The sequence below is a fragment of the Ptychodera flava genome, chromosome 12, assembly GCF_041260155.1.
Source record: "Ptychodera flava strain L36383 chromosome 12, AS_Pfla_20210202, whole genome shotgun sequence".
NCBI lineage: Eukaryota > Metazoa > Hemichordata > Enteropneusta > Ptychoderidae > Ptychodera > Ptychodera flava.
In genome coordinates this window covers 9,155,853-9,178,372 of record NC_091939.1, presented here as the reverse complement: position 1 = coordinate 9,178,372, position 22,520 = coordinate 9,155,853, and the positions used below count along the sequence as shown (strand labels likewise).

The 22,520-nt window shown below is 43.7% G+C and overlaps 1 protein-coding gene across 1 annotated transcript in view; it reads right to left on the bottom strand.

Moving 5' to 3' along the window:
* LOC139144909 (synaptic vesicle 2-related protein-like) overlaps positions 1 to 22,520 on the bottom strand; it is a 62,263-nt gene that overhangs the window by 6,673 nt on the left and 33,070 nt on the right. Inside the window, exons 10-13 of the mRNA XM_070715735.1 lie at positions 3,424 to 3,555; positions 2,563 to 2,636; positions 2,048 to 2,124; positions 1,525 to 1,632 (exon numbers count right to left, since the gene is read on the bottom strand). Of these exons, the coding sequence (XP_070571836.1) occupies positions 1,525 to 1,632; positions 2,048 to 2,124; positions 2,563 to 2,636; positions 3,424 to 3,555 (391 nt within the window). The remainder of the gene's footprint in view (positions 1 to 1,524; positions 1,633 to 2,047; positions 2,125 to 2,562; positions 2,637 to 3,423; positions 3,556 to 22,520) is intronic.

Genomic DNA, 22,520 nt, shown 5'->3' with positions numbered 1-22,520 from the left:
ATATTATCATATATGTATCATGAGTGACAAACAAAAATTGACATTTCTATTAGCTCTACAAATCTGAAGATATTCAGTCTTGGGTATGTTAGATTTTTCAGTCATAAATGCAAGTGCAAAGTGGTAAACATAGATTAACAGAAATAATTATTGCAGTCAAAAGTACTATTGAAAAGCTAAGACTAGTCGAACTGTGAAATAAAATGTTGTGATGAAAGGTTTTTCTAGCTTCACAGGTACATGGCATTGTCACTTCAACTCCATTCAAATGATGAATCATCGTACGTAAGACCTGTCAGATGTTTCATCAACTGAAGGTTTTCCATTTGACATATGTTGTATCTTTGATCCATGTCATTCACAGTACATTACATGGATTCATGAAAAAAAAGCATTGTCTGATTTTTCAGGACTGAAATTTGCATGACCACTGGTTCAATAAAAGTAGCCCGAGTCAAACCTGACACACTGGCATTGAACTTGAAGTCAAGGTAAAGGTGCTTGATTTGCGGCCACAATGCTTCTCTAGTGAAATGAATAAAATAGAGGAAGTCCAAAGCAATGTCACATCATATCTTGTCTGCAAACTATGGCAGGGCTTTGATTGTTAGTGCGAGGCACTACACATTCTCAGTTCAGATAAAAGTGTTTGGTATGCTAAAAAGCATACTTACAGTAATAATGCTGTTTAAAACTAGATTTTGCCTTCAGAAGAGAAAACAGGAAATGAAGTGTCTCAAATAGACCAGTCTCAGGAAATTACAACTTAAAGGCACTGGCAGTAATCCTAAAGCAACATTCAACCTGCTGAATACACCTTCTATCTTGAAAGTAATGCGGTCCACACATCACAAACCCTCACTTCTACACAATAGTATTATACACCTAGAATCTCAAAGTTTTAATCTTTGCTTAAACTTTCCTCACGGAAACTTTAAACCATTTCTGTTTTGTGATCAAGAAGAAAAATCAGAGGACACTATGCAATTTCAGTAAATAGAAACAAATTACTCAAGTAAGACCACTTTCTCAATGATAACTCTCCTGAGGGGAAAATTGATTTTCCATTTCACAAAAACAAGATTGCAAAAACAGGATTTACTCTACAAGCCTCAAAATATCCACACAACTGGCATACCAGCAATGTATTGTAAGGGTATTAGATCTGTCCCTAAGGCGTGCCACACTTTAAATCAAACACATCTCCAATATCAAACATTTTAAAAGTTCTGTTGTATTGTCAGCTACGGCACTTACAATAACTTGGGCTTACCCCATAAAAGCCAGAAACAAGGGTGGCAATTTGGAAAACTGCAGTTGTCAGAATTGGCCAGTTCATACCATGACTTTATTTTCTACCCAACTCAGAGTCTTTGTGAAGGGTTGAAACACTGTTTACCCGGATTTAGGGCATGGGGTACAGCAGAAATCTTACTAGTAAAATATATCTGAAATCATTTGTATCGATTGTGTTTCGCCTAAAATTGAGCAAAAACACTACCAGTAGTGACTTCAAAAGCTTACCTGGAAACTCTGCTATTGATGTCCAAAGAAGATCTATATAATCTTTGGTGTTCAAACCCCTGCAATCTGTATAACACATTCCCTGACCACCTCCATCGATTTTCTCCCCTGTTGATGAATAGAAAACATGGATTTAACCCTTTTGACCGCCATGGTTCAGCCCAAGCTTATTGCTATCAATGGTGATAGTGGACTTGCCTACTGCAAATTAGGGGTGCACAAGTTAAACTACCAACTTCATTTTTCATCTTGTGATGGATAGAAAAGATAGATCAAGCCAATGAAAGTAACACAGCTTGGTCCATATTATCATCAAAGAAGTTTATAATAACCAGTCTAAACGAGAATGATTTCAGATGAAATAATATTTTGAATTACAGAAGCGTATCTTATTATTGTGGTGCTAACTAAAGTTGAAACTAAGAATTGGTATGAGGAGTGTGTAGGAACCAGGTAGATTGAGGTTTGTATACAGGTATTTGTGTTAATTCTGCTTGGATCAATTAATATTAAAGTTCTTTACCTGGACATGTTGTGCCTGACTGGAACAGCTCCGTTGTCATTAGCACCAACCCATAGTATGAAAATGCATTGGCAAACCTGCAAACAAACAAATGTAGTTAATGTTACTGGACAAAAATTGCCATACTGGGGTGGGAAATTGCAAAGTGCTCATTCTGAAGAAAAGAAGCCATTGGAAACTCGGTAGCAGAAGCTTTGATCCCCAGTTAAAATCATACCGGTACTGTTCCTGCCATTGTGAACTGGAAAATATCTGGTGTGAACCTAATCGAAAACAACATCTGCCATTTTACGTACCATAGCTATATTATGATTGTACGAAATATTTTCCATTTCACAGTTTTCTCCATAGTGACATGAGAGGTGTACCAATGAACTATTCCATTTTATTTTTTTGCAAAATCCTCATATGAGAATGTTGTATGACATTGTGTAACAAAAATGACTCAAAAACATGGTTGAAACGAATTTCAGAAATCACTTTTAAACCCATATGCTTGCAGTGTACCCTCTTACCATATAAACATTAGTATCACGCTTGTCTTCCGCAACTCTGGCGTAAATAAATCTGTAAATTTCCCCCGTTTTTCCTGTCCAAAAAAAAAACACATAAAAAATTGAAACATTTTATCATCATTGTACAACATAGGTAATTGAATCCCCTGCTTGCTGTGTCTCATACTTAGCAGAGTTCAATCAATGACGTGACCTTCACTTCATCATCAATACCAAGGCAAATGTAGTGAAATGATCAGCGACTGTCTCATTACATGTTGTCATGGTGACATGTTGTCATGGTGACAGTGTTCATCCAATTTTTCATTGCCCTGCTTTCATCGTTCCAGACACAGTATTTAGTACAGGTTGAAAAATGATGAAAACAGATAAACAATCATCAAATTTCAGGTAAACTTTACAACAAATAGGTATTTGTAATATTTTGGGTAGATTTTCTGTCATCTGAGATATATGTACCCAGTCTTCCATCATCAAAGTTTCATTTCTCATCTCAGTTTCAATACAACGGCACAGTTTCATAACTCCTGTATGATCCTAGGTCCTGCTGTCTTCATTTGTACAACTCCGCCAGTTTGATTTATACCCACTGTAATCGCTTAACCTGTTCACCCCCAATGCCCTGTAAACAGGTCCACTCTCGCAATTGATAACATAGAGTTTTGGGCCAAACCATGGTGGTGAAAGGGTTCAACTGTATGCACTGAGTTCTGAACTGAATTATCGTCATCACTTATTTTAATCTAAAAAGTTGTATTTTCTCTCCACAAAGCAGTGAATTTGGAATGTATATCACTGATATACCAGGATGTAATGCTGTGAATGATCATAAAAATGCCATATTTCTTTGCATAGGCTTACCTTAACAGTTCTAACCACAAGTTTTCCCAGTGGCATGGGTTTGTTGTTGTCTAGAGCTATTCTTTTCAGAGTCTGGAATGCCTTTTCCTGTTGACCACATATAACATGATACCTGGCACTCTCTGGCATCCACTGTAACCGATAAAGAAATACCACAATGTTAAACAATTTTTTTACAGAGAATTGACAATTGGCATAATAGGTACAGTATATTCTATAATTTCTCAAATGTCTTTGCTTTCACACACTGTTCACCTGTGTGTGGTGACAGCGAACAAGAAGTAATGTAATATCAGAACAGTTAAACATTGCTTCATTTGTTTTTACAATTTCAGTGCTGATTTCCCGAACTAAACTCCTATCACAACTACCGTAAATTCCCAATGAGGCCGCACCTCTAATGAAGCCGCACCCTGACTTTGAAACATTGTCTTGGCTCATTGTTTGCCCATTTTGGGTTTTTGAATTGTACCATTATAGAAGCCGCACCCTTCTCTGAGCCCATCATGAAACAATGCATGCTGATATTCACACCAGCTGGCTTGCGTCGCGTCATTGACTTGTGCTAATGATTGACAGGTGTCTTCTTACAGAAAAAATAACCAAATAAAAAGTTCCTTTTTATCACTTCTACCATTGTGCATTTTGTCATTGATAGTAACAAAAGTACAAACAATGCCCCATGTATCGGCACGTTTGTGTGTATGTTTGAACACGGCAGTGTTTGTCAGTGTGGTAAACACCGCCATAGTCAATACCTGATGCAACAATTTTGAAGCAACGTGTTTGTGTACAAGTTAAAATAGTGGAGAGATTGAGATACCATGTTTCAAATACGTAGTTTTCATTCAATACCCACGTACCCTTACCGATGCCTGACGTACAACATCACCACCTGCATCATATTGTCACAATGAACTGCCTATACTGTACTGTGACTGCTGAATGCATGAAGGCGCGACTTTGCACAATTTTAAATATCGGATATTTACAATCTAGTATCGAAGTTTGACATATCGACGTTTTCGGACTAGTATCGATACTAGACGATACTAGAATGAAATGCCGTCGTTCCATGGGAAGCCGTTGGGGACTTTAATATCGATACTAGACGATACTATGATGACTAGCCTTGTACCTCGGCACACCGGATCTGTGAAATCTCCGATATTTACCCGATATTTATCGGCGATTTGGGGACTCTAATATCGATACTAGACGATACTAGAATGACTTGCCTCGTGCCCCGGCACGCCGGATCTGTGAAATCTCCGATATTTACCCGATATTTATCGGCGATTTGGGGACTCTAATATCGATACTAGACGATACTAGAATACTTGCCTTGTACCTCGGCACGCCGGATCTGTGAAATCTCCGATATTTACCCGATATTTATCGGCGATATGGGGACTCTAATATCAATATATCAATATATTTGAGTCTGTCAAATCGCAAGTAAATATCCGATATATATCGGAGATTTCACAACCTCACCGTTCTGGCCAAGCCCGACTTCCGAGGACTGACTCTAGCATCGATACTAGACGATACTAGAGTCTGTCAAATCGCAAGTAAATATCCGATATATATCGGAGATTTCACAACCTCAGAGTTTTGGCCAAGCCCGACTTCCAAGGACTGACTCTAGCATCGATACTAGACGATACTAGAGTCTGTCAAATCGCAAGTAAATATCCGATATATATCGGAGATTTCACAACCTCACCGTTCTGGCAAAGCCCGACTTCCATGGACTGACTCTAGCATCGATACTAGACGATACTAGAGTCTGTCAAATCGCAAGTAAATATCCGATATATATCGGAGATTTCACAACCTCACCGTTCTGGCCAAGCCCGACTTCCAGGGACTGACTCTAGCATCGATACTAGACGATACTAGAGTCTGTCAAATCGCAAGTAAATATCCGATATATATCGGAGATTTCACAACCTCACCGTTCTGGCCAAGCCCGACTTCCGAGGACTGACTCTAGCATCGATACTAGACGATACTAGAGTCTGTCAAATCGCAAGTAAATATCCGATATATATCGGAGATTTCACAACCTCAGAGTTCTGGCCAAGCCCGACTTCCAGGGACTGACTCTAGCATCGATACTAGACGATACTAGAGTCTGTCAAATCGCAAGTAAATATCCGATATATATCGGAGATTTCACAACCTCACCGTTCTGGCCAAGCCCGACTTCCAGGGACTGACTCTAGCATCGATACTAGACGATACTAGAGTCTGTCAAATCGCAAGTAAATATCCGATATATATCGGAGATTTCACAACCTCAGAGTTTTGGCCAAGCCCGACTTCCAGTGACTGACTCTAGCATCGATACTAGACGATACTAGAGTCTGTCAAATCGCAAGTAAATATCCGATATATATCGGAGATTTCACAACCTCACCGTTCTGGCCAAGCCCGACTTCCAGGGACTGACTCTAGCATCGATACTAGACGATACTAGAGTCTGTCAAATCGCAAGTAAATATCGATATATATCGGAGATTTCACAACCTCACCGTTCTGGCCAAGCCCGACTTCCAGGGACTGACTCTGGCATCGATACTAGACGATACTAGAGTCTGTCAAATCGCAAGTAAATATCCGATATATCGGAGATTTCACAACCTCAGAGTTCTGGCCAAGCCCGACTTCCAGGGACTGACTCTAGCATCGATACTAGACGATACTAGAGTCTGTCAAATCGCAAGTAAATATCCGATATATATCGGAGATTTCACAACCTAACCGTTCTGGCCAAGCCCGACTTCCAGGGACTGACTCTAGCATCGATACTAGACGATACTAGAGTCTGTCAAATCGCAAGTAAATATCCGATATATATCGGAGATTTCACAACCTCAGAGTTTTGGCCAAGCCCGACTTCCAGGACTGACTCTAGCATCGATACTAGACGATACTAGAGTCTGTCAAATCGCAAGTAAATATCCGATATATATCGGAGATTTCACAACCTACCGTTCTGGCCAAGCCCGACTTCCAGGGACTGACTCTAGCATCGATACTAGACGATACTAGAGTCTGTCAAATCGCAAGTAAATATCCGATATATATCGGAGATTTCACAACCTAACCGTTCTGGCCAAGCCTGACTTCCAAGGACTGACTCTAGCATCGATACTAGACGATACTAGAGTCTGTCAAATCGCAAGTAAATATCCGATATATATCGGAGATTTCACAACCTCACCGTTCTGGCAAAGCCCGACTTCCATGTACTGACTCTAGCATCGATACTAGACGATACTAGAGTCTGTCAAATCGCAAGTAAATATCCGATATATATCGGAGATTTCACAACCTCACCGTTCTGGCCAAGCCCGACTTCCAGGGACTGACTCTGGCATCGATACTAGACGATACTAGAGTCTGTCAAATCGCAAGTAAATATCCGATATATATCGGAGATTTCACAACCTCAGAGTTCTGGCCAAGCCCGACTTCCATGGACTGACTCTAGCATCGATACTAGACGATACTAGAGTCTGTCAAATCGCAAGTAAATATCCGATATATATCGGAGATTTCACAACCTCACCGTTCTGGCCAAGCCGACTTCCAGGGACTGACTCTGGCATCGATACTAGACGATACTAGAGTCTGTCAAATCGCAAGTAAATATCCGATATATATCGGAGATTTCACAACCTAACCGTTCTGGCCAAGCCCGACTTCCAGGGACTGACTCTAGCATCGATACTAGACGATACTAGAGTCCGTCAAATCGCAAGTAAATATCCGATATATATCGGAGATTTCACAACCTCACCGTTCTGGCCAAGCCGACTTCCAGGGACTGACTCTGGCATCGATACTAGACGATACTAGAGTCTGTCAAATCGCAAGTAAATATCCGATATATATCGGAGATTCACAACCTCACCGTTCTGGCCAAGCCCGACTTCCAGGGACTGACTCTAGCATCGATACTAGACGATACTAGAGTCTGTCAAATCGCAAGTAAATATCCGATATATATCGGAGATTTCACAACCTCACCGTTCTGGCCAAGCCCGACTTCCAGGGACTGACTCTGGCATCGATACTAGACGATACTAGAGTCTGTCAAATCGCAAGTAAATATCCGATATATCGGAGATTTCACAACCTCAGAGTTCTGGCCAAGCCCGACTTCCAGGGACTGACTCTAGCATCGATACTAGACGATACTAGAGTCCGTCAAATCGCAAGTAAATATCCGATATATATCGGAGATTTCACAACCTCACCGTTCTGGCCAAGCCCGACTTCCAGGGACTGACTCTAGCATCGATACTAGACAATACTAGAGTCCGTCAAATCGCAAGTAAATAACCGATATATATCGGAGATTTCACAACCTCAGAGTTTTGGCCAAGCCCGACTTCCAGTGACTGACTCTAGCATCGATACTAGACGATACTAGAGTCTGTCAAATCGCAAGTAAATATCCGATATATATCGGAGATTTCACAACCTCACCGTTCTGGCCAAGCCCGACTTCCAGGGACTGACTCTGGCATCGATACTAGACGATACTAGAGTCTGTCAAATCGCAAGTAAATATCCGATATATATCGGAGATTTCACAACCTCACCGTTCTGGCCAAGCCCGACTTCCAGGGACTGACTCTGGCATCGATACTAGACGATACTAGAGTCTGTCAAATCGCAAGTAAATATCCGATATATCGGAGATTTCACAACCTCAGAGTTCTGGCCAAGCCCGACTTCCAGGGACTGACTCTAGCATCGATACTAGACGATACTAGAGTCGTCAATCGCAAGTAAATATCCGATATATATCGGAGATTTCACAACCTAACCGTTCTGGCCAAGCCCGACTTCCAGGGACTGACTCTAGCATCGATACTAGACGATACTAGAGTCTGTCAAATCGTAAGTAAATATCCGATATATATCGGAGATTTCACAACCTCAGAGTTTGGCCAAACCCGACTTCCAGGACTGACTCTAGCATCGATACTAGACGATACTAGAGTCTGTCAAATCGCAAGTAAATATCCGATATATATCGGAGATTTCACAACCTCACCGTTCTGGCCAAGCCCGACTTCCAGGGACTGACTCTAGCATCGATACTAGACGATACTAGAGTCTGTCAAATCGCAAGTAAATATCCGATATATATCGGAGATTTCACAACCTAACCGTTCTGGCCAAGCCCGACTTCCAGGGACTGACTCTAGCATCGATACTAGACGATACTAGAGTCTGTCAAATCGCAAGTAAATATCCGATATATATCGGAGATTTCACAACCTCACCGTTTGGCCAAGCCCGACTTCCATGGACTGACTCTAGCATCGATACTAGACGATACTAGAGTCTGTCAAATCGCAAGTAAATATCGATATATATCGGAGATTCACAACCTCACCGTTCTGGCCAAGCCCGACTTCCAGGGACTGACTCTAGCATCGATACTAGACGATACTAGAGTCTGTCAAATCGCAAGTAAATATCCGATATATATCGGAGATTTCACAACCTCAGAGTTCTGGCCAAGCCCGACTTCCATGGACTGACTCTAGCATCGATACTAGACGATACTAGAGTCTGTCAAATCGCAAGTAAATATCCGATATATATCGGAGATTTCACAACCTCACCGTTCTGGCCAAGCCCGACTTCCAGGGACTGACTCTGGCATCGATACTAGACGATACTAGAGTCTGTCAAATCGCAAGTAAATATCCGATATATATCGGAGATTTCACAACCTCACAGTTCTGGCCAAGCCCGACTTCCATGGACTGACTCTAGCATCGATACTAGACGATACTAGAGTCTGTCAAATCGCAAGTAAATATCCGATATATATCGGAGATTTCACAACCTCACCGTTCTGGCCAAGCCCGACTTCCAGGGACTGACTCTGGCATCGATACTAGACGATACTAGAGTCTGTCAAATCGCAAGTAAATATCCGATATATATCGGAGATTTCACAACCTCACCGTTCTGGCCAAGCCCGACTTCCAGGGACTGACTCTAGCATCGATACTAGACGATACTAGAGTCTGTCAAATCGCAAGTAAATATCCGATATATATCGGAGATTTCACAACCTCACCGTTCTGGCCAAGCCCGACTTCCAGGGACTGACTCTAGGCATCGATACTAGACGATACTAGAGTCTGTCAAATCGCAAGTAAATATCCGATATATATCGGAGATTTCACAACCTCACCGTTCTGGCCAAGCCCGACTTCCAGGGACTGACTCTAGCATCGATACTAGACGATACTAGAGTCTGTCAAATCGCAAGTAAATATCCGATATATATCGGAGATTTCACAACCTCACCGTTCTGGCCAAGCCCGACTTCCAGGGACTGACTCTAGCATCGATACTAGACGATACTAGAGTCTGTCAAATCGCAAGTAAATATCCGATATATATCGGAGATTTCACAACCTCAGAGTTCTGGCCAAGCCCGACTTCCAGGACTGACTCTAGCATCGATACTAGACGATACTAGAGTCTGTCAAATCGCAAGTAAATATCGATATATATCGGAGATTTCACAACCTCACCGTTCTGGCCAAGCCCGACTTCCAGGGACTGACTCTAGCATCGATACTAGACGATACTAGAGTCTGTCAAATCGCAAGTAAATATCCGATATATATCGGAGATTTCACAACCTCAGAGTTCTGGCCAAGCCCGACTTCCATGGACTGACTCTAGCATCGATACTAGACGATACTAGAGTCTGTCAAATCGCAAGTAAATATCCGATATATATCGGAGATTTCACAACCTCACCGTTCTGGCCAAGCCCGACTTCCAGGGACTGACTCTGGCATCGATACTAGACGATACTAGAGTCTGTCAAATCGCAAGTAAATATCCGATATATATCGGAGATTTCACAACCTCACCGTTCTGGCCAAGCCCGACTTCCAGGGACTGACTCTAGCATCGATACTAGACGATACTAGAGTCTGTCAAATCGCAAGTAAATATCCGATATATATCGGAGATTTCACAACCTCAGAGTTCTGGCCAAGCCCGACTTCCAGGGACTGACTCTAGCATCGATACTAGACGATACTAGAGTCTGTCAAATCGCAAGTAAATATCCGATATATATCGGAGATTTCACAACCTCACCGTTCTGGCCAAGCCCGACTTCCAGGGACTGACTCTAGCATCGATACTAGACGATACTAGAGTCCGTCAAATCGCAAGTAAATATCCGATATATATCGGAGATTTCACAACCTCACGAGTTCTGGCCAAGCCCGACTTCCAGGACTGACTCTAGCATCGATACTAGACGATACTAGAGTCTGTCAAATCGCAAGTAAATATCCGATATATATCGGAGATTTCACAACCTCACCGTTCTGGCCAAGCCCGACTTCCAGGGACTGACTCTAGCATCGATACTAGACGATACTAGAGTCTGTCAAATCGCAAGTAAATATCCGATATATATCGGAGATTTCACAACCTAACGTTCTGGCCAAGCCCGACTTCCAGGGACTGACTCTAGCATCGATACTAGACGATACTAGAGTCTGTCAAATCGCAAGTAAATATCCGATATATATCGGAGATTTCACAACCTCACCGTTCTGGCCAAGCCCGACTTCCATGGACTGACTCTAGCATCGATACTAGACGATACTAGAGTCTGTCAAATCGCAAGTAAATATCCGATATATATCGGAGATTTCACAACCTCACCGTTCTGGCCAAGCCCGACTTCCAGGGACTGACTCTGGCATCGATACTAGACGATACTAGAGTCTGTCAAATCGCAAGTAAATATCCGATATATATCGGAGATTTCACAACCTCAGCGTTCTGGCCAAGCCCGACTTCCAGGGACTGACTCTAGCATCGATACTAGACGATACTAGAGTCTGTCAAATCGCAAGTAAATATCCGATATATATCGGAGATTTCACAACCTCACCGTTCTGGCCAAGCCCGACTTCCAGGGACTGACTCTGGCATCGATACTAGACGATACTAGAGTCTGTCAAATCGCAAGTAAATATCCGATATATATCGGAGATTTCACAACCTAACCGTTCTGGCCAAGCCCGACTTCCAGGGACTGACTCTAGCATCGATACTAGACGATACTAGAGTCTGTCAAATCGCAAGTAAATATCCGATATATATCGGAGATTTCACAACCTCACCGTTCTGGCCAAGCCCGACTTCCAGGGACTGACTCTAGCATCGATACCAGACGATACTAGAGTCTGTCAAATCGCAAGTAAATATCCGATATATATCGGAGATTTCACAACCTCACCGTTCTGGCCAAGCCCGACTTCCAGGGACTGACTCTAGCATCGATACTAGACGATACTAGAGTCGTCAAATCGCAAGTAAATATCCGATATATATCGGAGATTTCACAACCTCACCGTTCTGGCCAAGCCCGACTTCCAGGGACTGACTCTAGCATCGATACTAGACGATACTAGAGTCTGTCAAATCGCAAGTAAATATCCGATATATATCGGAGATTTCACAACCTCACCGTTCTGGCCAAGCCCGACTTCCAGGGACTGACTCTAGCATCGATACTAGACGATACTAGAGTCTGTCAAATCGCAAGTAAATATCCGATATATATCGGAGATTTCACAACCTCACCGTTCTGGCCAAGCCCGACTTCCAGGGACTGACTCTAGCATCGATACTAGACGATACTAGAGTCTGTCAAATCGCAAGTAAATATCCGATATATATCGGAGATTTCACAACCTCACCGTTCTGGCCAAGCCCGACTTCCAGGGACTGACTCTAGCATCGATACTAGACGATACTAGAGTCTGTCAAATCGCAAGTAAATATCCGATATATCGGAGATTTCACAACCTCACCGTTCTGGCCAAGCCCGACTTCCAGGGACTGACTCTAGCATCGATACTAGACGATACTAGAGTCTGTCAAATCGCAAGTAAATATCCGATATATATCGGAGATTTCACAACCTCACCGTTCTGGCCAAGCCCGACTTCCAGGGACTGACTCTAGCATCGATACTAGACGATACTAGAGTCTGTCAAATCGCAAGTAAATATCCGATATATATCGGAGATTTCACAACCTCAGAGTTCTGGCCAAGCCCGACTTCCAGGGACTGACTCTAGCATCGATACTAGACGATACTAGAGTCTGTCAAATCGCAAGTAAATATCCGATATATATCGGAGATTTCACAACCCTACCGTTCTGGCCAAGCCGACTTCCAGGGACTGACTCTAGCATCGATACTAGACGATACTAGAGTCTGTCAAATCGCAAGTAAATATCCGATATATATCGGAGATTTCACAACCTCACCGTTCTGGCCAAGCCCGACTTCCAGGGACTGACTCTGGCATCGATACTAGACGATACTAGAGTCTGTCAAATCGCAAGTAAATATCCGATATATATCGGAGATTTCACAACCTCAGAGTTCTGGCCAAGCCCGACTTCCAGGGACTGACTCTAGCATCGATACTAGACGATACTAGAGTCTGTCAAATCGCAAGTAAATATCCGATATATATCGGAGATTTCACAACCTAACCGTTCTGGCCAAGCCCGACTTCCAGGGACTGACTCTAGCATCGATACTAGACGATACTAGAGTCCGTCAAATCGCAAGTAAATATCCGATATATATCGGAGATTTCACAACCTCAGAGTTTTGGCCAAGCCCGACTTCCAGTGACTGACTCTAGCATCGATACTAGACGATACTAGAGTCTGTCAAATCGCAAGTAAATATCCGATATATATCGGAGATTTCACAACCCTACCGTTCTGGCCAAGCCCGACTTCCAGGGACTGACTCTAGCATCGATACTAGACGATACTAGAGTCTGTCAAATCGCAAGTAAATATCCGATATATATCGGAGATTTCACAACCTAACCGTTCTGGCCAAGCCCGACTTCCAAGGACTGACTCTAGCATCGATACTAGACGATACTAGAGTCTGTCAAATCGCAAGTAAATATCCGATATATATCGGAGATTTCACAACCTCACCGTTCTGGCCAAGCCCGACTTCCAAGGACTGACTCTAGCATCGATACTAGACGATACTAGAGTCTGTCAAATCGCAAGTAAATATCCGATATATATCGGAGATTTCACAACCTCACCGTTCTGGCCAAGCCCGACTTCCAGGGACTGACTCTGGCATCGATACTAGACGATACTAGAGTCTGTCAAATCGCAAGTAAATATCGATATATATCGGAGATTTCACAACCTCAGAGTTCTGGCCAAGCCCGACTTCCATGGACTGACTCTAGCATCGATACTAGACGATACTAGAGTCTGTCAAATCGCAAGTAAATATCCGATATATATCGGAGATTTCACAACCTCACCGTTCTGGCCAAGCCCGACTTCCAGGGACTGACTCTAGCATCGATACTAGACGATACTAGAGTCTGTCAAATCGCAAGTAAATATCCGATATATATCGGAGATTTCACAACCTCACCGTTCTGGCCAAGCCCGACTTCCAGGGACTGACTCTAGCATCGATACTAGACGATACTAGAGTCCGTCAAATCGCAAGTAAATATCCGATATATATCGGAGATTTCACAACCTCACCGTTCTGGCCAAGCCCGACTTCCAGGGACTGACTCTAGCATCGATACTAGACGATACTAGAGTCCGTCAAATCGCAAGTAAATATCCGATATATATCGGAGATTTCACAACCTCAGAGTTCTGGCCAAGCCCGACTTCCAGTGACTGACTCTAGCATCGATACTAGACGATACTAGAGTCTGTCAAATCGCAAGTAAATATCCGATATATATCGGAGATTTCACAACCCTACCGTTCTGGCCAAGCCCGACTTCCAGGGACTGACTCTGGCATCGATACTAGACGATACTAGAGTCTGTCAAATCGCAAGTAAATATCCGATATATATCGGAGATTTCACAACCTCACCGTTCTGGCCAAGCCCGACTTCCAGGGACTGACTCTGGCATCGATACTAGACGATACTAGAGTCTGTCAAATCGCAAGTAAATATCCGATATATATCGGAGATTCACAACCTCAGAGTTCTGGCCAAGCCCGACTTCCATGGACTGACTCTAGCATCGATACTAGACGATACTAGAGTCTGTCAAATCGCAAGTAAATATCCGATATATATCGGAGATTTCACAACCTCACCGTTCTGGCCAAGCCCGACTTCCAGGGACTGACTCTGGCATCGATACTAGACGATACTAGAGTCTGTCAAATCGCAAGTAAATATCCGATATATATCGGAGATTTCACAACCTCACAGTTCTGGCCAAGCCCGACTTCCAGGGACTGACTCTAGCATCGATACTAGACGATACTAGAGTCTGTCAAATCGCAAGTAAATATCCGATATATATCGGAGATTTCACAACCTCACCGTTCTGGCCAAGCCCGACTTCCAGGGACTGACTCTAGCATCGATACTAGACGATACTAGAGTCTGTCAAATCGCAAGTAAATATCCGATATATATCGGAGATTTCACAACCTCACCGTTCTGGCCAAGCCCGACTTCCAGGGACTGACTCTAGCATCGATACTAGACGATACTAGAGTCCGTCAAATCGCAAGTAAATATCCGATATATATCGGAGATTTCACAACCTCACCGTTCTGGCCAAGCCCGACTTCCAGGGACTGACTCTGGCATCGATACTAGACGATACTAGAGTCTGTCAAATCGCAAGTAAATATCCGATATATATCGGAGATTTCACAACCTCACCGTTCTGGCCAAGCCCGACTTCCAGGGACTGACTCTAGCATCGATACTAGACGATACTAGAGTCTGTCAAATCGCAAGTAAATATCCGATATATATCGGAGATTTCACAACCTCACCGTTCTGGCCAAGCCCGACTTCCAGGGACTGACTCTAGCATCGATACTAGACGATACTAGAGTCTGTCAAATCGCAAGTAAATATCCGATATATCGGAGATTTCACAACCTCAGAGTTCTGGCCAAGCCCGACTTCCAGGGACTGACTCTAGCATCGATACTAGACGATACTAGAGTCTGTCAAATCGCAAGTAAATATCCGATATATATCGGAGATTTCACAACCTCACCGTTCTGGCCAAGCCCGACTTCCAGGGACTGACTCTAGCATCGATACTAGACGATACTAGAGTCCGTCAAATCGCAAGTAAATATCCGATATATATCGGAGATTTCACAACCTCAGAGTTCTGGCCAAGCCCGACTTCCAGGGACTGACTCTAGCATCGATACTAGACGATACTAGAGTCTGTCAAATCGCAAGTAAATATCCGATATATATCGGAGATTTCACAACCTCACCGTTCTGGCCAAGCCCGACTTCCAGGGACTGACTCTAGCATCGATACTAGACGATACTAGAGTCTGTCAAATCGCAAGTAAATATCCGATATATATCGGAGATTTCACAACCTCACCGTTCTGGCCAAGCCCGACTTCCAGGGACTGACTCTGGCATCGATACTAGACGATACTAGAGTCTGTCAAATCGCAAGTAAATATCCGATATATATCGGAGATTTCACAACCTCACAGTTCTGGCCAAGCCCGACTTCCAGGGACTGACTCTAGCATCGATACTAGACGATACTAGAGTCTGTCAAATCGCAAGTAAATATCCGATATATATCGGAGATTTCACAACCTAACCGTTCTGGCCAAGCCCGACTTCCAGGGACTGACTCTAGCATCGATACTAGACGATACTAGAGTCGTCAAATCGCAAGTAAATATCCGATATATATCGGAGATTTCACAACCTCAGAGTTCTGGCCAAGCCGACTTCCAGGACTGACTCTAGCATCGATACTAGACGATACTAGAGTCTGTCAAATCGCAAGTAAATATCCGATATATATCGGAGATTTCACAACCTCTACCGTTCTGGCCAAGCCCGACTTCCAGGGACTGACTCTAGCATCGATACTAGACGATACTAGAGTCTGTCAAATCGCAAGTAAATATCCGATATATATCGGAGATTTCACAACCTACCGTTCTGGCCAAGCCCGACTTCCAGGACTGACTCTAGCATCGATACTAGACGATACTAGAGTCTGTCAAATCGCAAGTAAATATCCGATATATATCGGAGATTTCACAACCTCACCGTTCTGGCAAGCCCGACTTCCAGGGACTGACTCTAGCATCGATACTAGACGATACTAGAGTCTGTCAAATCGCAAGTAAATATCCGATATATATCGGAGATTTCACAACCTCACCGTTCTGGCCAAGCCCGACTTCCAGGGACTGACTCTGGCATCGATACTAGACGATACTAGAGTCTGTCAAATCGCAAGTAAATATCCGATATATATCGGAGATTTCACAACCTCACCGTTCTGGCCAAGCCCGACTTCCAGGGACTGACTCTAGCATCGATACTAGACGATACTAGAGTCTGTCAAATCGCAAGTAAATATCCGAATATATCGGAGATTTCACAATCATATAACGAGATTCACACCTCACGTTCTGGCCAAGCCCGACTTCCAGGGACTGACTCTGGCATCGATACTAGACGATACTAGAGTCTGTCAAATCGCAAGTAAATATCCGATATATATCGGAGATTTCACAACCTCACCGTTCTGGCCAAGCCCGACTTCCAGGGACTGACTCTAGCATCGATACTAGACGATACTAGAGTCTGTCAAATCGCAAGTAAATATCCGATATATATCGGAGATTTCACAACCTCACCGTTCTGGCCAAGCCCGACTTCCAGGGACTGACTCTGGCATCGATACTAGACGATACTAGAGTCTGTCAAATCGCAAGTAAATATCCGATATATATCGGAGATTTCACAACCTCACGTTCTGGCCAAGCCCGACTTCCAGGGACTGACTCTAGCATCGATACTAGACGATACTAGAGTCTGTCAAATCGCAAGTAAATATCCGATATATATCGGAGATTTCACAACCTCACCGTTCTGGCAAGCCCGACTTCCAGTGACTGACTCTAGCATCGATACTAGACGATACTAGAGTCTGTCAAATCGCAAGTAAATATCCGATATATATCGGAGATTTCACAACCTCACCGTTCTGGCCAAGCCCGACTTCCAGGGACTGACTCTGGCATCGATACTAGACGATACTAGAGTCTGTCAAATCGCAAGTAAATATCCGATATATATCGGAGATTTCACAACCTCACCGTTCTGGCCAAGCCCGACTTCCATGGACTGACTCTAGCATCGATACTAGACGATACTAGAGTCTGTCAAATCGCAAGTAAATATCCGATATATATCGGAGATTTCACAACCTCACCGTTCTGGCCAAGCCCGACTTCCAGGGACTGACTCTAGCATCGATACTAGACGATACTAGAGTCTGTCAAATCGCAAGTAAATATCGATATATATCGGAGATTTCACAACCTCAGAGTTCTGGCCAAGCCCGACTTCCAGGGACTGACTCTAGCATCGATACTAGACGATACTAGAGTCTGTCAAATCGCAAGTAAATATCCGATATATATCGGAGATTTCACAACCTCACCGTTCTGGCCAAGCCCGACTTCCAGGGACTGACTCTAGCATCGATACTAGACGATACTAGAGTCTGTCAAATCGCAAGTAAATATCCGATATATATCGGAGATTTCACAACCTCACCGTTCTGGCCAAGCCCGACTTCCATGGACTGACTCTAGCATCGATACTAGACGATACTAGAGTCTGTCAAATCGCAAGTAAATATCCGATATATATCGGAGATTTCACAACCTAACCGTTCTGGCCAAGCCCGACTTCCAGGGACTGACTCTAGCATCGATACTAGACGATACTAGAGTCTGTCAAATCGCAAGTAAATATCCGATATATATCGGAGATTTCACAACCTCACCGTTCTGGTCAAGCCCGATTTCCAGGGACTGACATCGATACTAGACGATACTAGAGTCTGTCAAATCGCAAGTAAATATCCGATATATATCGGAGATTTCACAACCTCACCGTTCTGGCCAAGCCCGACTTCCAGGGACTGACTCTAGCATCGATACTAGACGATACTAGAGTCTGTCAAATCGCAAGTAAATATCCGATATATATCGGAGATTTCACAACCTAACTGTTCTGGCCAAGCCCGACTTCCAGGGACTGACTCTAGCATCGATACTAGACGATACTAGAGTCTGTCAAATCGCAAGTAAATATCCGATATATATCGGAGATTTCACAACCTCACCGTTCTGGCCAAGCCCGACTTCCAGGGACTGACTCTAGCATCGATACTAGACGATACTAGAGTCTGTCAAATCGCAAGTAAATATCCGATATATATCGGAGATTTCACAACCCTACCGTTCTGGCCAAGCCCGACTTCCAGGGACTGACTCTAGCATCGATACTAGACGATACTAGAGTCTGTCAAATCGCAAGTAAATATCCGATATATATCGGAGATTTCACAACCTCACCGTTCTGGCCAAGCCCGACTTCCAGGGACTGACTCTAGCATCGATACTAGACGATACTAGAGTCTGTCAAATCGCAAGTAAATATCCGATATATATCGGAGATTTCACAACCTCACCGTTCTGGCCAAGCCCGACTTCCAGGGACTGACTCTAGCATCGATACTAGACGATACTAGAGTCTGTCAAATCGCAAGTAAATATCCGATATATATCGGAGATTTCACAACCTCACCGTTCTGGCCAAGCCCGACTTCCAGGGACTGACTCTAGCATCGATACTAGACGATACTAGAGTCTGTCAAATCGCAAGTAAAAATCCGATATATATCGGAGATTTCACAACCTCACCGTTCTGGCCAAGCCCGACTTCCATGGACTGACTCTAGCATCGATACTAGACGATACTAGAGTCTGTCAAATCGCAAGTAAATATCCGATATATATCGGAGATTTCACAACCTCACCGTTCTGGCCAAGCCCGACTTCCAGGGACTGACTCTAGCATCGATACTAGACGATACTAGAGTCTGTCAAATCGCAAGTAAATATCCGATATATATCGGAGATTTCACAACCTAACCGTTCTGGCCAAGCCCGACTTCCAGGGACTGACTCTAGCATCGATACTAGACGATACTAGAGTCTGTCAAATCGCAAGTAAATATCCGATATATATCGGAGATTTCACAACCTCACCGTTCTGGCCAAGCCCGACTTCCAGGGACTGACTCTAGCATCGATACTAGACGATACTAGAGTCTGTCAAATCGCAAGTAAATATCCGATATATATCGGAGATTTCACAACCTCACCGTTTTGGCCAAGCCCGACTTCCAGGGACTGACTCTAGCATCGATACTAGACGATACTAGAGTCTGTCAAATCGCAAGTAAATATCCGATATATATCGGAGATTTCACAACCTCACCGTTCTGGCCAAGCCCGACTTCCAGGGACTGACTCTAGGCATCGATACTAGACGATACTAGAGTCTGTCAAATCGCAAGTAAATATCCGATATATATCGGAGATTTCACAACCTCACCGTTCTGGCCAAGCCCGACTTCCAGGGACTGACTCTAGCATCGATACTAGACGATACTAGAGTCTGGTCAAATCGCAAGTAAATATCCGATATATATCGGAGATTTCACAACTCAGAGTTCTGGCCAAGCCCGACTTCCATGGACTGACTCTAGCATCGATACTAGACGATACTAGAGTCTGTCAAATCGCAAGTAAATATCCGATATATATCGGAGATTTCACAACCTAACCGTTCTGGCCAAGCCCGACTTCCAGGGACTGACTCTAGCATCGATACTAGACGATACTAGAGTCTGTCAAATCGCAAGTAAATATCCGATATATATCGGAGATTTCACAACCTCAGAGTTTGGCCAAGCCCGACTTCCAGTGACTGACTCTAGCATCGATACTAGACGATACTAGAGTCTGTCAAATCGCAAGTAAATATCCGATATATATCGGAGATTTCACAACCTCACCGTTCTGGCCAAGCCCGACTTCCAGGGACTGACTCTAGCATCGATACTAGACGATACTAGAGTCTGTCAAATCGCAAGTAAATATCCGATATATATCGGAGATTTCACAACCTCACCGTTCTGGCCAAGCCCGACTTCCAGGGACTGACTCTAGCATCGATACTAGACGATACTAGAGTCTGTCAAATCGCAAGTAAATATCCGATATATATCGGAGATTTCACAACCTCACCGTTCTGGCCAAGCCCGACTTCCATGGACTGACTCTAGCATCGATACTAGACGATACTAGAGTCTGTCAAATCGCAAGTAAATATCCGATATATATCGGAGATTTCACAACCTCACCGTTCTGGCAAGCCCGACTTCCAGGGACTGACTCTGCATCGATACTAGACGATACTAGAGTCTGTCAAATCGCAAGTAAATATCCGATATATATCGGAGATTTCACAACCTCACCGTTCTGGCCAAGCCGACTTCCAGGGACTGACTCTAGCATCGATACTAGACGATACTAGAGTCTGTCAAATCGCAAGTAAATATCCGATATATATCGGAGATTTCACAACCTCACCGTTCTGGCCAAGCCCGACTTCCAGGACTGACTCTGGCATCGATACTAGACGATACTAGAGTCTGTCAAATCGCAAGTAAATATCCGATATATATCGGAGATTTCACAACCTAACCGTTCTGGCCAAGCCCGACTTCCAGGGACTGACTCTAGCATCGATACTAGACGATACTAGAGTCCGTCAAATCGCAAGTAAATATCCGATATATATCGGAGATTTCACAACCTCACCGTTCTGGCCAAGCCCGACTTCCAGGGACTGACTCTGCATCGATACTAGACGATACTAGAGTCTGTCAAATCGCAAGTAAATATCGATATATATCGGAGATTTCACAACCTCAGCGTTCTGGCCAAGCCCGACTTCCAGGACTGACTCTAGCATCGATACTAGACGATACTAGAGTCTGTCAAATCGCAAGTAAATATCCGATATATATCGGAGATTTCACAACCTCACCGTTCTGGCCAAGCCCGACTTCCAGGGACTGACTCTAGCATCGATACTAGACGATACTAGAGTCTGTCAAATCGCAAGTAAATATCCGATATATCGGAGATTTCACAACCTCAGAGTTCTGGCCAAGCCCGACTTCCAGGGACTGACTCTAGCATCGATACTAGACGATACTAGAGTCCGTCAAATCGCAAGTAAATATCCGATATATATCGGAGATTTCACAACCTCACCGTTCTGGCCAAGCCCGACTTCCAGGGACTGACTCTAGCATCGATACTAGACGATACTAGAGTCGTCAAATCGCAAGTAAATATCCGATATATATCGGAGATTTCACAACCTCACCGTTTGGCCAAGCCCGACTTCCAGTGACTGACTCTAGCATCGATACTAGACGATACTAGAGTCTGTCAAATCGCAAGTAAATATCCGATATATATCGGAGATTTCACAACCCTACCGTTCTGGCCAAGCCCGACTTCCAGGGACTGACTCTGGCATCGATACTAGACGATACTAGAGTCTGTCAAATCGCAAGTAAATATCCGATATATATCGGAGATTTCACAACCTCACCGTTCTGGCCAAGCCCGACTTCCAGGGACTGACTCTGGCATCGATACTAGACGATACTAGAGTCTGTCAAATCGCAAGTAAATATCCGATATATCGGAGATTTCACAACCTCAGAGTTCTGGCCAAGCCCGACTTCCAGGGACTGACTCTAGCATCGATACTAGACGATACTAGAGTCTGTCAAATCGCAAGTAAATATCCGATATATATCGGAGATTTCACAACCTAACCGTTCTGGCCAAGCCCGACTTCCAGGGACTGACTCTAGCATCGATACTAGACGATACTAGAGTCTGTCAAATCGCAAGTAAATATCCGATATATATCGGAGATTTCACAACCTCAACGTTTGGCCAAGCCCGACTTCCAGGACTGACTCTAGCATCGATACTAGACGATACTAGAGTCTGTCAAATCGCAAGTAAATATCCGATATATATCGGAGATTTCACAACCTCACCGTTCTGGC